This window comes from Sinohyriopsis cumingii, chromosome 16 (assembly GCF_028554795.1).
Source record: "Sinohyriopsis cumingii isolate HCF-2022 chromosome 16, ASM2855479v2, whole genome shotgun sequence".
In the NCBI taxonomy this organism is placed as follows: Eukaryota; Metazoa; Mollusca; class Bivalvia; order Unionida; family Unionidae; genus Sinohyriopsis; species Sinohyriopsis cumingii.
In genome coordinates, this window is record NC_142976.1 from 8805483 (window position 1) to 8817078 (window position 11596).

The 11596-nt window shown below is 38.8% G+C and overlaps 1 protein-coding gene across 1 annotated transcript in view; it reads left to right on the forward strand.

The window, feature by feature from the left end:
• Positions 1-11370, forward strand: part of LOC149779905 (uncharacterized) — an 84601-nt gene extending 73231 nt beyond the window's left edge. Inside the window, exon 13 of the mRNA XM_089937330.1 lies at positions 201-11370. Within this exon, the coding sequence (XP_089793456.1) occupies positions 201-8182 (7982 nt within the window). The 3' untranslated portion in view covers positions 8183-11370. The remainder of the gene's footprint in view (positions 1-200) is intronic.
• Positions 11371-11596: the final 226 nt, after the last annotated feature.

Sequence of the window (11596 nt, forward strand, 5' to 3'; positions counted from 1 at the left end):
TACATTTGATGTTGGAGTTTTGCTATTTCTGTTACTCATACATTAATAATAAATGTAATGATGATTACGATGACAGCGATGATGACCATGTTGAAGAATTCTATTATTATTATTCATATTGTAATATGATGAAGCTATAAGAATCATATTGGATATCAAAAAGTATCTGATGATTTTATTTATGTTTATTAATCAAACAGGTCTGATGAAAGGAAGAATAGAAAGACATAAAAGTGACACCAAAGATCTCCATGTTAACACAAGAGCTTTTGATCATGCTAGAGACATTCTGCTTCAACACAAACATCTCGTACTACAGGGAAAACCTGGAGAAGGAAAAACTTATTTAGCTTTGTCTCTTGCAGCAGATCTTATAGAAAAGAACAACGAAATTCAGCCTGTACAGATAGATAATGTGAGCGAGTGGGAAGAAATAATTGACACAAAGTTACCATTGGTTGTCTTTCTTGATGACGTCCTGGGAAAATACGGACTCTCAGAAACAGATCTTGATAGTTGGAAAAAGATCTCGGAATTAATTCACCCAAATCTCAGCAACAGCTCTATTTTCCTAATCATCTGCATTAGGACCCAAATTGTATTATCTATCAAACCATCTCTTTTGAGAAACGAGGCATTTTCTTTGATTTTTAATTCCCATGTTGTTGATATCTGTGATGATAAACACTGCCTAACAAGAGATGAAAGGATGCAAATGTTGGTGAAATATATCCCAACATGTATAGATACACATGACACATTTGCCATTCATGATATATTGGAAATGAAAAACATTATTGGTTTTCCACAGAATTGCAAAATATTTCGATCCAGACAACATTTAACAGTTGATTTGAAGAACGTCTTCTCAAATAATAGGTTTCTTATTGAAGAGGTCGAAGAACTATCGAGGACAAGTCCGGAAGTCTATGCTTTTCTCGTACTGCTCATGCTATCTGGTGGACATCTATCTTTAGAAAATAGACTGGATGAATTAAATAATAAAATGAAAACAATATCTGACTACTGTGGGCTCAAGAAGAAGTTGAATATTGGTCAAATAAAAAATGTTGGTCAGACTCTTTGCGGCACACTTGTAGAATACAAGAAAGAAACAAATAAATTCAGCTTTCAACATGACTGTATCGAAACAGCGGTGCTAATTTCGTTTGTTAAATCCTACCAGAATGTAACACTGAAATTGTGTTCTTTGAAACAGTTGTCTAAGATGTGTATTGTAGTAACGGAATCAGACAGATTGGATGGAGAGGACTTCCTAAACGTCAAGATAATGATAAATGACACTCATTTTGGAGTTGTGCACGAACGATTTAGAGAAGGTCTTGAATCTGGTGAAATCGAGTCATTTAAAAACATTGCAGAAGCACTTGTTTGGAAAAACGTCCGTTTTGTGGCTTACTTTTTAAAGACAATTACTACAGTGGATGATGTGATAAGCTTTTTGTCTAAAAGAGATTCCAATGGAAAGAGTCTACTGGTCCATTTAATTTATGCAAAAAGCACAAAAGTTGTGGAAAGAATTATTAAAATTGTTTCCCAGTGTTGCATACGTGACCATGATATTGTCAAAAGACAGCTCTCTTTAGCCACCTCTAATGCATGCCTCGCAGAAGAAAAGGATATCTTGGAAAATTTAATCAAATTTCAAGAAAAGGTTGATGACGTTGTTATGTTCGCTGCAGCTTCGACGGGAAATGTTTCAATCATGGAAATGCTAGTTCTTGAAAAAGGAAATATAAATGCTGCCGTCAGAATTAACAACAGAAAAGGTCTTGTAAAGGCTATCCAAATGTGCATGCCCAATCATTCTACATGTCATCATGAGGTTAACCTTTTCCATACTGCATGCACTTTTGGCAGAACAGACATGGTGAAGCATCTCACGACGAGGTATCCAGAATTGGTACACAAAACAAGCAACTTAGGATGGACAGCTATTCATTTTGCAGCAGTTTCAGAAAATATAGAACTTGTGAAAATTCTTAGCGTAGAAATAGACCCTGAAGGAAGGACTAGAGAAGATGAAACATTGCTTCATACAGCAGCAGCAAACTCAGATATCAGAATGGTAAATTATCTGATCAAAACAATTCCTCGTCTAATACAGACAACTGACAAAAACGGATGTACAGCAGCACACAGTGCTGCTAAAGGAGGCAGTGTTCTTGTGATGCAGGCCTTGTTAGAGGCTGGATTAGATATTACAGCCGGAAACAATAATGGCATTCACGTGCTCCACATTGCAGTAATCAATGACAATATACAAATGGCTAAATATTTGATTGAGACAAATCCAGGATTAATAAAACAGTCTGATAACAATGGATTAACAGCTTTGCACTTTGCTGCTGGAGGAAGCAGTGTGGCTATGATGGAGAAGCTTATAAAGGCTGGATTAGACATCACGGCCAGGACCATATATGGTGCTCATGTACTACATATTGCAGCAATCAGCGATAACCTGTCAATAGCTAAGTATTTGATTGACACCAATCCTCTTTCATTGCCACATACAGATAACGAGGGTCGGACCGCATTACACTATGCGGCTGTAAGCAGTAGTGTCCCTATGATGGATATTCTAACTGCGGTTGGATTAGACACTACAAGCAGGACCAATAACGGTGGTCACGTACTACATATTGCAGCAAGTTATGATAATCTGGAGGTAGTTAAATATTTGACTGAAACCAATCCAGGATTGTTACAACAGGTTGATAAATATGGACGCACTGCAGGACACTCTGCTGCTGCAACAGGAAATGTTTCTGTGATGGAGACTCTGATAAAGGCTGGATTGGACATCACGACAAAGACCAAAAATGGCAGTAACATACTCCACGCAGCAGCAATCACTGGTAATGTGGAAGTTGTTAAATATCTCATTCGGAACAATACTTTCTTATCAAAACAGACAGATAAAAATGGTTGGACAGCATTACACTTTGCTTCAGTAAGAAGCAGTGTCCTTATGATAGAGACTCTGATAGAGGATGGATTGGACATCAAAGCTAGAACCAATGATGGTGCTCATGTACTACACATTGCAGCATACAACAATAACCTGACAATAGTTAGATACTTGATTCAAACCAATCCTCCATTATTACAACAGACTGATATCAATGGACGGACGGCATTACACTATGCCGCTCTAGGAATCAGCGTTTCCATGATGGAGATCCTGAGAGCGGCTGAGTTGGACATCAGGGCCTTAAGCGATAACGATTCTCACGTTCTACATATTGAAGCGAGCAATGATAACCTTGAAGTAGTTAAATATTTGATCGAAACCAATCCAGTATTATTACAACAGACTGATAACAATGGACTGACAGCTGCACACTATGCTGCCGCAAGAGGCAGTGTCCCTGTGATGAAGATTCTAATCAAGGATGGAATAGACATCACAGCCAGAAGCAACAATGGTGCTCACGTACTACATATTGCAGCAAGCAATAATAACCTGGAAGTAGTTAAATATTTGATTAAAACCAATCCCCTGATATTACAACAGTCAGACAACAATGGATGGACAGCATTACACTTTGCTGCTGCAGCCAGTAGTATTGCTATGATGGAGATACTAATAGAGGCTGGATTGGACATCGCATCCAGGAGTAATACTGGTAGTCACGTATTACACATTGCTGCAAGCAATGATAACCTGACAATAGTTAAATATTTGATCGAAACCAATACAGGATTGTTACAACAGACTGATACAAGTGGATCGACAGCAGTACACTATGCTGCTGCTAAAGGCAGTGTGTCTGTGATACAGATTCTGATAGAGGCTGGATTAGACGTAACTGCCAGGAACAATAATGGTGGGCACGTACTACACATAGCAGCCACCAATTATGACTTGGCGGTAGTAAAATATTTGATTAAAACTAATCCAGATTTGCTTCACCAGAGAGATAGCAGTGGACGGACAGCATTGCACTGTGCTGCTGCAGAAGGCGATGTTCCCATGTTGGAGACTCTAATAGAGGCAGGGCTAGACATTACAACCAGCACCATTACCGGTGATACCGTACTACACATTGCCGCAAACAATGATAACTTGAGAGTAGTTAGATATTTGATTGAAACCAACCCAGGATTCATACAACAGACTAATAATAATGGATGGACAGCATTACACTGTGCTGCTGCAGGAGGCAGTGTCGCTATGATGGAACTTCTGAGAGAGAATGGATTAGACATCACAGCTAGGACAAGTAATGGTGATCATGTACTACACATTGCGGCAAACAATGAGAACATGGCTGTAGTTAGATATTTGACTGAATCCAATCCCGGATTACTACAACATACTGATAAAAATGGACTGACAGCTGCACATTATGCTGCTGTAAGTGATAGTGTTCAGTTGATACAGAATCTGATAGAGGCTGGAGTTGACATCGCATCCAGAGACAATAATGGTTGTCAGGTAATACACATTGCAGCAGCCAGTAATAACCTCTCAGTAGTTAAATATTTGATTCAAATCAATCCACAATTATTTCGAGAGACTGATAACAATGGATGGACAGCATTACACTGTGCCGCTATAAGAAGCAGTGTCTCAATGGTAGAGACTCTGATTGAGGCCGGTATAGACGTCACAGCCAGGACTAGTGAGGGTGCTAATGCACTACACATTGCAGCAGGAAATGATAACCTGCCAGTAGTTAAATATCTTATTCAAATCAATCCAGAATTGTTACAAGAGACTAATAACAATGGATTGACAGCATTACACTATGGTGCGGTAATCGGCAGTGTCCCCATGATGGAGACTCTGATAGCGGCTGGATTAGACATTGTAGCCAGGATCTATAATGGCACGCATATTCTACACATTGCAGCTGGCAACAATAACCTGAGCGTAACTAAATATTTGATTGAAACTAATCCAGGATTGTTACAAATGACTAATAGCAATGGTCTGACAGCATTACACTTCGCTGCCGCTAGAAGCAGTGTCCCCATGATGGAGACTCTGATAGAGGCTGGAATGGACATCACGGCCAGGGACAATGACGGTGCCCAAGTACTACACATTGCAGCGAAGAAAGATAACCTGGAAGTTGTTAAGTATTTAATTGAAACCAACCCAAGATTATTACAACAGACGGATATCAATGGACGAACAGCGTTACACTTTGCTGCCAGAGGAAGCAGTGCCTTTATGATGGAAACTCTGATACAGGCGGGATTAGACATCAGAGCCAGGACCAATGATGGTTCTCATATACTTCACATTGCAGCGGGCAATGATAACCGGGCAGTGGTTAAATATTTGATTCAAACCAATCCAGGATTGTTACACCAAACGAACGACAATGGATGGACACCATTACACTGTGCTGCTGGAAGAGGCAGTATTCCTTTGATGGAGACTCTGATAGAGGCTGGATTAGACACAACAGCTAGGGCCAATGATGGTGCTCGTGCAGTGCACATAGCGGCAAAGAATGATAACCTGACGGTAGTTACGTATTTGATTCAAACCTATCCAGGATCGTTAAAACAGACTAAGAACAATGGATGGACAGCATTACACTGTGCAGCTGAAAGGAGCAATGTTCCCATGATTGAGGCCCTGATAGAGGCTGGATTAGACATTACAGCCACAGCCAATGATGGTGTTGGTGTACTACACATTGCTGCAAAGAATGATAACCTGACAGTTGTTAAATATATGATTCAAAATAATCCAGGATTATTAAAACATATAAACAAGAATGGATGGACAGCATTACATTATGCTGCTGAACGAAGCAGTGTCCCTATGATAGAGACCCTAATAGAGGCTGGTTCAGACAGCACATCAAGGACAAATGATGGTGCACATGTACTATACATTGCAGCAGGTAATGATAACCTGCCAATAGTTCAATATTTGATTCAAACTAATCCAGGATTGCTAAAACAGACTAACAACACTGGCTGGACAGCATTACACTGTGCTGCTGGTAAAAGCAGTGTCCTGATGATGGAGACTCTGATAGAGGCTGGATTAGACATCAAATCCAGGACCAATGACGGTGATAATGTGCTACATATTGCAGCAAGTAATGATAATCTGCCAATAGTTCAATATTTGATTCAAACGAATCCAGGATTGCTACAACAGACAAACAACAATGGTTTGACAGTCTTACACTGCGCTGCTGGAAACAGCAGTGTCCATGTCATGGAGACTCTGATAGCGGCTGGATTAGATATCACGGCCAGGGCCAATGATGGTGCTCATGTACTACACATCGCTGCAAAGAACAATAACCTCGCAATAGTTAAATATTTGATTGAAACCAATCCAAAGTTATTACAACAGCCTGATATCAATGGACGAACAGCTTTACACTATGCTGCTGCAGAACGCAGTGTTCCTATAATGGTTTCTCTGATACAGGCTGGATTAGACATCACATCTAGAGCCAATGATGGGTCCAATATCTTACATATTGCAGCTAAGAATGATAACCTCATAATAGTTACATATTTGATACATACCAGTCCAGAATTGTTACAACAGACCAGCAACAATGGATGGACAGCATTACACTGTGCTGCTGGACGAGGTAGCGTCCCGATAATGCAAACTTTGATAGAAGCTGGATTAGACATCACAGCCAGGGCCCATGATGGTGCTCATGCTCTACACATTGCAGCAGGCAAAGATAACCTTACAGTAGTTAAATATCTGATTGCAACCAATCCACAGTTGTTACAACAGGTTGCTGATGATGGATGGACAGCATTACACTGTGCTGCTGCAGGAAGCAGTGTACCAATGATGGAGACTCTCATAGAAGCTGGAGTAGACATCACAGCCAGGGACAGTGATGGGGCTCATGTGCTACATATTGCAGCAAAGAAAGATAACCTGGAAGTAGCTAAATATTTGATTGAATGCAGTCCAAGTTTATTGCAACTGCTTGATAACAATGGATGGACAGCAATGCACTGTGCTGCTGCAGGAAGCAATGTACCTATGATGGAGACTCTAATAGCGGCTGGATTAGACATCACAGCGAGGGCCAATGATGGTGCTCATGTACTACACATTGCAGCAAGCAATGGTAACCTAAACATGGTTAAATATTTGACTCAAACCTATCCAGGATTGTTGCAACAGACTAACAACAATGGATGGACGGCATTACACTGTGCTGCAGAAGAAGACAGTGTCCGCATTATGGAGACTCTGATAGAGGCTGGATTGGACATCTCGGCCAAGGATAGTGATGGCCACAATGTTCTACACATTGCAGCAATCAATGATAACCTTACAGTAGTTAAATATTGGATTGAAACTTATCCAGGATTGTTACAACAGCCTGATAACATTGGATGGACAACACTGCATTTTGCAGTTGCAGGTGGCAGTGTCCCTATGATCGAAATTCTTATACAGAGTGGATTAGACATCACAGCCAGGACCAATGAGGGCGAAAATGTCCTACACATCGCAGCAGGGAATAATGACCTGTCAGTAGTTAAATATTTGATTTACTCCAATCCACAATTGTTGCTACAGACTAACAACAATGGATGGACACCATTACACTTTGCTGCTGAAGAAGGCAGTGTATTACTGATAACGACTCTAATAGAAGGTGGATCAGACGTCATAGCCAGGACCAATGAAGGTGCTCATGCATTACACATTGCAGCAGGCAAAGATAACCTGCCAATAGTCAAATATTTGATTCAGAGCTATCCTGGGTTGGTACAACAGGTTAACAAGAATGGATGGACAGCATTGCATTCTGCAGCTGAAAGAAGTAATGTCCCTATGATAAAGACTCTGACAGCGGCTGGATTAGACATCACAGCCAAGGCCAGTGATGGTGCTCATGTACTACACATTGCGGCTTGCAATGATAACCTGACAGTAGTTAAATATTTAATTGAAAACAATTCACGACTATTACAACAACCCGATAACAAAGGATGGACAGTGTTACACTGTGCTTCGAGAAGGGGTAGTGTCCCTTTGATGGAGACTTTGATAGAGGCTGGTTTAGACGTTTCAGCAAGGACTAATGACGGTGCAGACGTACTGCACATAGCAGCAAGTCATGGTAACCTTCCAGTAGTTAAATATTTGACTGAAACTTTACGTGGAGGATTAAACCAGTCCCGATCATTGCGATCTTAGAAATGTATTAGACCCTGGCCCAATCATATTCTTTACATACTACAGGTATTAGACCCAAGCCCATCTTCGATTGTTACAACACCATAGTAAAACAGGGACTGAGAGAGAGAGAGAGAGAGACAGACAGACAGAGACAGACAGACAGACAGAGACAGACAAAAACAGAGAGAGAGAGAGAGTGAGAGAGAGAGAGAGAGAGTATGTGTACAGTGGAACCTGTCTTGAAAGACCACCCCTTCTGCCAAAACATAATGGTCTCTCATGACAGGTGACCTCTCAAAACAGGTTATAACACTGTATAATCTCTAAATCTGTACATGGAGAACCTGGTCTCTCAAGACAGGCGGTCTCTCATAGCAGTGGTCTCTCAAGACAGGTTTTACTGTACTACTATATACACCACTTAACTTTAATTTTAATTATAAGTGTTCTAATTGATTTTTACGGAATTTGTGACATATAAAACTCTTTCTGGAAATAAGGCATGCACATGAAAAGGGTCTTCGACTCACACATTACATAACAAGAGAAGAGCTTTCTATCTAAAGTTGCCGTAAAGGCGTGATCTTAAAGGTGTTGATGGGTCGGTCAAAGGTGTGATCTTAAAGGTGTTGATGGGTCTGTCAAAGGCGTGATCTTAAAGTTGTTGATGGTTCGGTCAAAGGTGTGATCTTAAAGTTGTCGATGGGTCGGTCAGATGTGTGTTCTTAAAGGTGTTGATGGGTCGGTCAAAGGTGTTTTCTTAAAGGTGTTGATGAGTCGGTCATAGGTGTGATCTTAAAGGTGCCAAAGGTCGATCTCTTGAAAGGTATATGATACGTCTGCCAGAGTATGGCAGAAAGTATATTTATTTATGACAGTTTAAATATTGTTGTCTATGTAAAAACACTTAGGAACATAACACATGATCTTTATCCATTAAAGAACATTAAAGCTCAGATGTCGTTAGGGGTCAAACGATTTATATTTCAAAGCCATTTCGGCAATTTTACAATGAAACAATAGGAACTTAAGTTTATTTTGTTAAAGCTTACATTTCCTGTGAAAGTGAAACGTAACTCTTGAATATTTTGTGCATTTATAATATTATTTCCGACATGTTTGAAATTACAGCCATAACAGTGTATATTGTGCATATAGCCCCGAATGAAATCTAACCTTCTTGCAAAGGGACGCATGCCTCATCATAGAACTTGTAAACTGAAAAATTAATCCTACATGGTTTAGGATACTTTATACTAATCAGACTTTCATAACGTCTGCATAAAGTCTCCACAAGACAACCAAATATCTTTTAATTTGTAATAAACGATTGTACTGTGTTTTCAAAGAGTAATTTAAAAGGATGTATAAAGAACTAATTCTTATTTTCATATCGTATGCTATATATATATATATATATATATATATATATATATATATATATATATATATATATATATATATATATATATATATATATATATATATATGTGTGTGTGTGTGTGTGTGTGTTTGCGAGCGTGTGTGTGTGTGTGTGTGTGAGAGAGAGGACATAATAAAGCGTTTATGGTTCATAAGTAATTGGAACATGATACAACTAAATCCATTATTTGCTTATGTGTCACATGTTTCAAGGAATTGCATCACGATATAACACAACCGATATCCTTAAAAACCGTACCTACACCGACCACAACAGCAAGAAGATATAGCTGTAGCGATTAGGATGATTTGTTTAACATTTCACGTTAGCTTATCAAGGTTCAGGAAAGCCACTCGTCCTCTCGTTTTGACTAGATAAATATTGTGCTGAGGTAGAATTTGGTACTTGTCCCTGGATAGAGATTAGTACCGTGTGGATCAGTCTGTATACATTCTCCATCGTTAGCAGGCGGGTTAAGTTCAACATCACTGAATATACAGCGTACGTCAGTTATCGATTAGTTTTGCATATACTGTCAGCTTTTTTCTGTTCAGTAATGTAAAACCTGCTTTGATTTGTACACTGCAACTCGACGCAGACTTAACTTAAAATGGGTCCGTATCGTCGAAACGTTATCTTTGGTGTGAAGAAAACTGTTGAAAACCCTTCGAATATATACGTTAGAGCTGTGATAAGTTAAGAACCAGAGAAGGTAAAAATCCTTAAATTTTCGTCTGTTCAGACAGTGTTACGCTCGCCCAAGGTCATTGGTATTATTAAAAGTGTGTAGCTTTACTGGTACTTTGTCACATCAAATCGGAAGCTGTGTGTGATTTGTATTTTTAAGGTAGCTTTAGAACATTTTCAGTCATATCATTACTATGTCTGCAGTGTGACAGTTTATTGTGATGTTTAGCACTGGTGCATCATGCTCCAGACATGTGCATCTTGTCCCACGCAGTCACATTATCCTGATACCAGGCCGAACAGTTCTAACGTTAACCTCTTAATAATGAGAGTTAAGCGAAGCAGCTGCTAGTACCATTTTTATAAGTCTCTGGTATGACTCGGACGGGGCTCGAACCTGCGACCTGCTACACCCGACCTGCTTATTTTGTCCATCATCTTAAGCTTGTACATTGAAAGAATTTCTATGCTTCTATAGAAAATTCATTAAAAATAAAAAATAAGTATTCCATTATGCTGACCTGCACACCACACATGCTTCCACTATTATGAATTATTTTTTAAGCCTTGATATACAGGTGCTTCGTAGCATATTGCTTAGCCTCTTTCTCCTAAATAGCAGGTCTCCATGGTCTTCACCTCATAATATAGCTTCGCTCAGTAGAAACCTAACTACAGGGTATGAACATATCAAAATAAAAGTATATAGTTTGCTATTAACTAAAGTACATATATAAAAGTTTATCAAATGTATAATATAAGAAAATCAAATCCATTTACTAGCTAATGGGTACATCTAAAATATTTAGTATTGTGTTTAACATTCCATCCAGCAATTGACTGGTTCTTTGGCTGTAATATAATTAGTGATCCCATACTCATGCTGAACATCGAATTTGTACATTTATTGCATTGAGACTCTTAGACAATAATATTGAAAATCACGAATTTGAGCAGTATTCTAAGCGCACAAAATGGTATTAAGTAACAGTTATGCAATGCCGGCAAGAATGAATGTTACACTTCAAGAAATGTTTACATTATGATACCATATAAATGTAGATAATTGAATAAATACAATGACTTTAATACTTTGCGTCAGTTTTGTCTTGCGTCATTTTTGTCTTAATTTTCTGTGTCTGCCATTCTCGTGTGGATGAATGAAATATGTACGTATGGACATAATGCAATATCAAATTACACAATCCCTTGCTTTCATAAATTTCTGGTATATATATATATATATATATATATATATATATATATATATATATATATATATATATATATATATATATATATATATATGAATGTCTAAAATG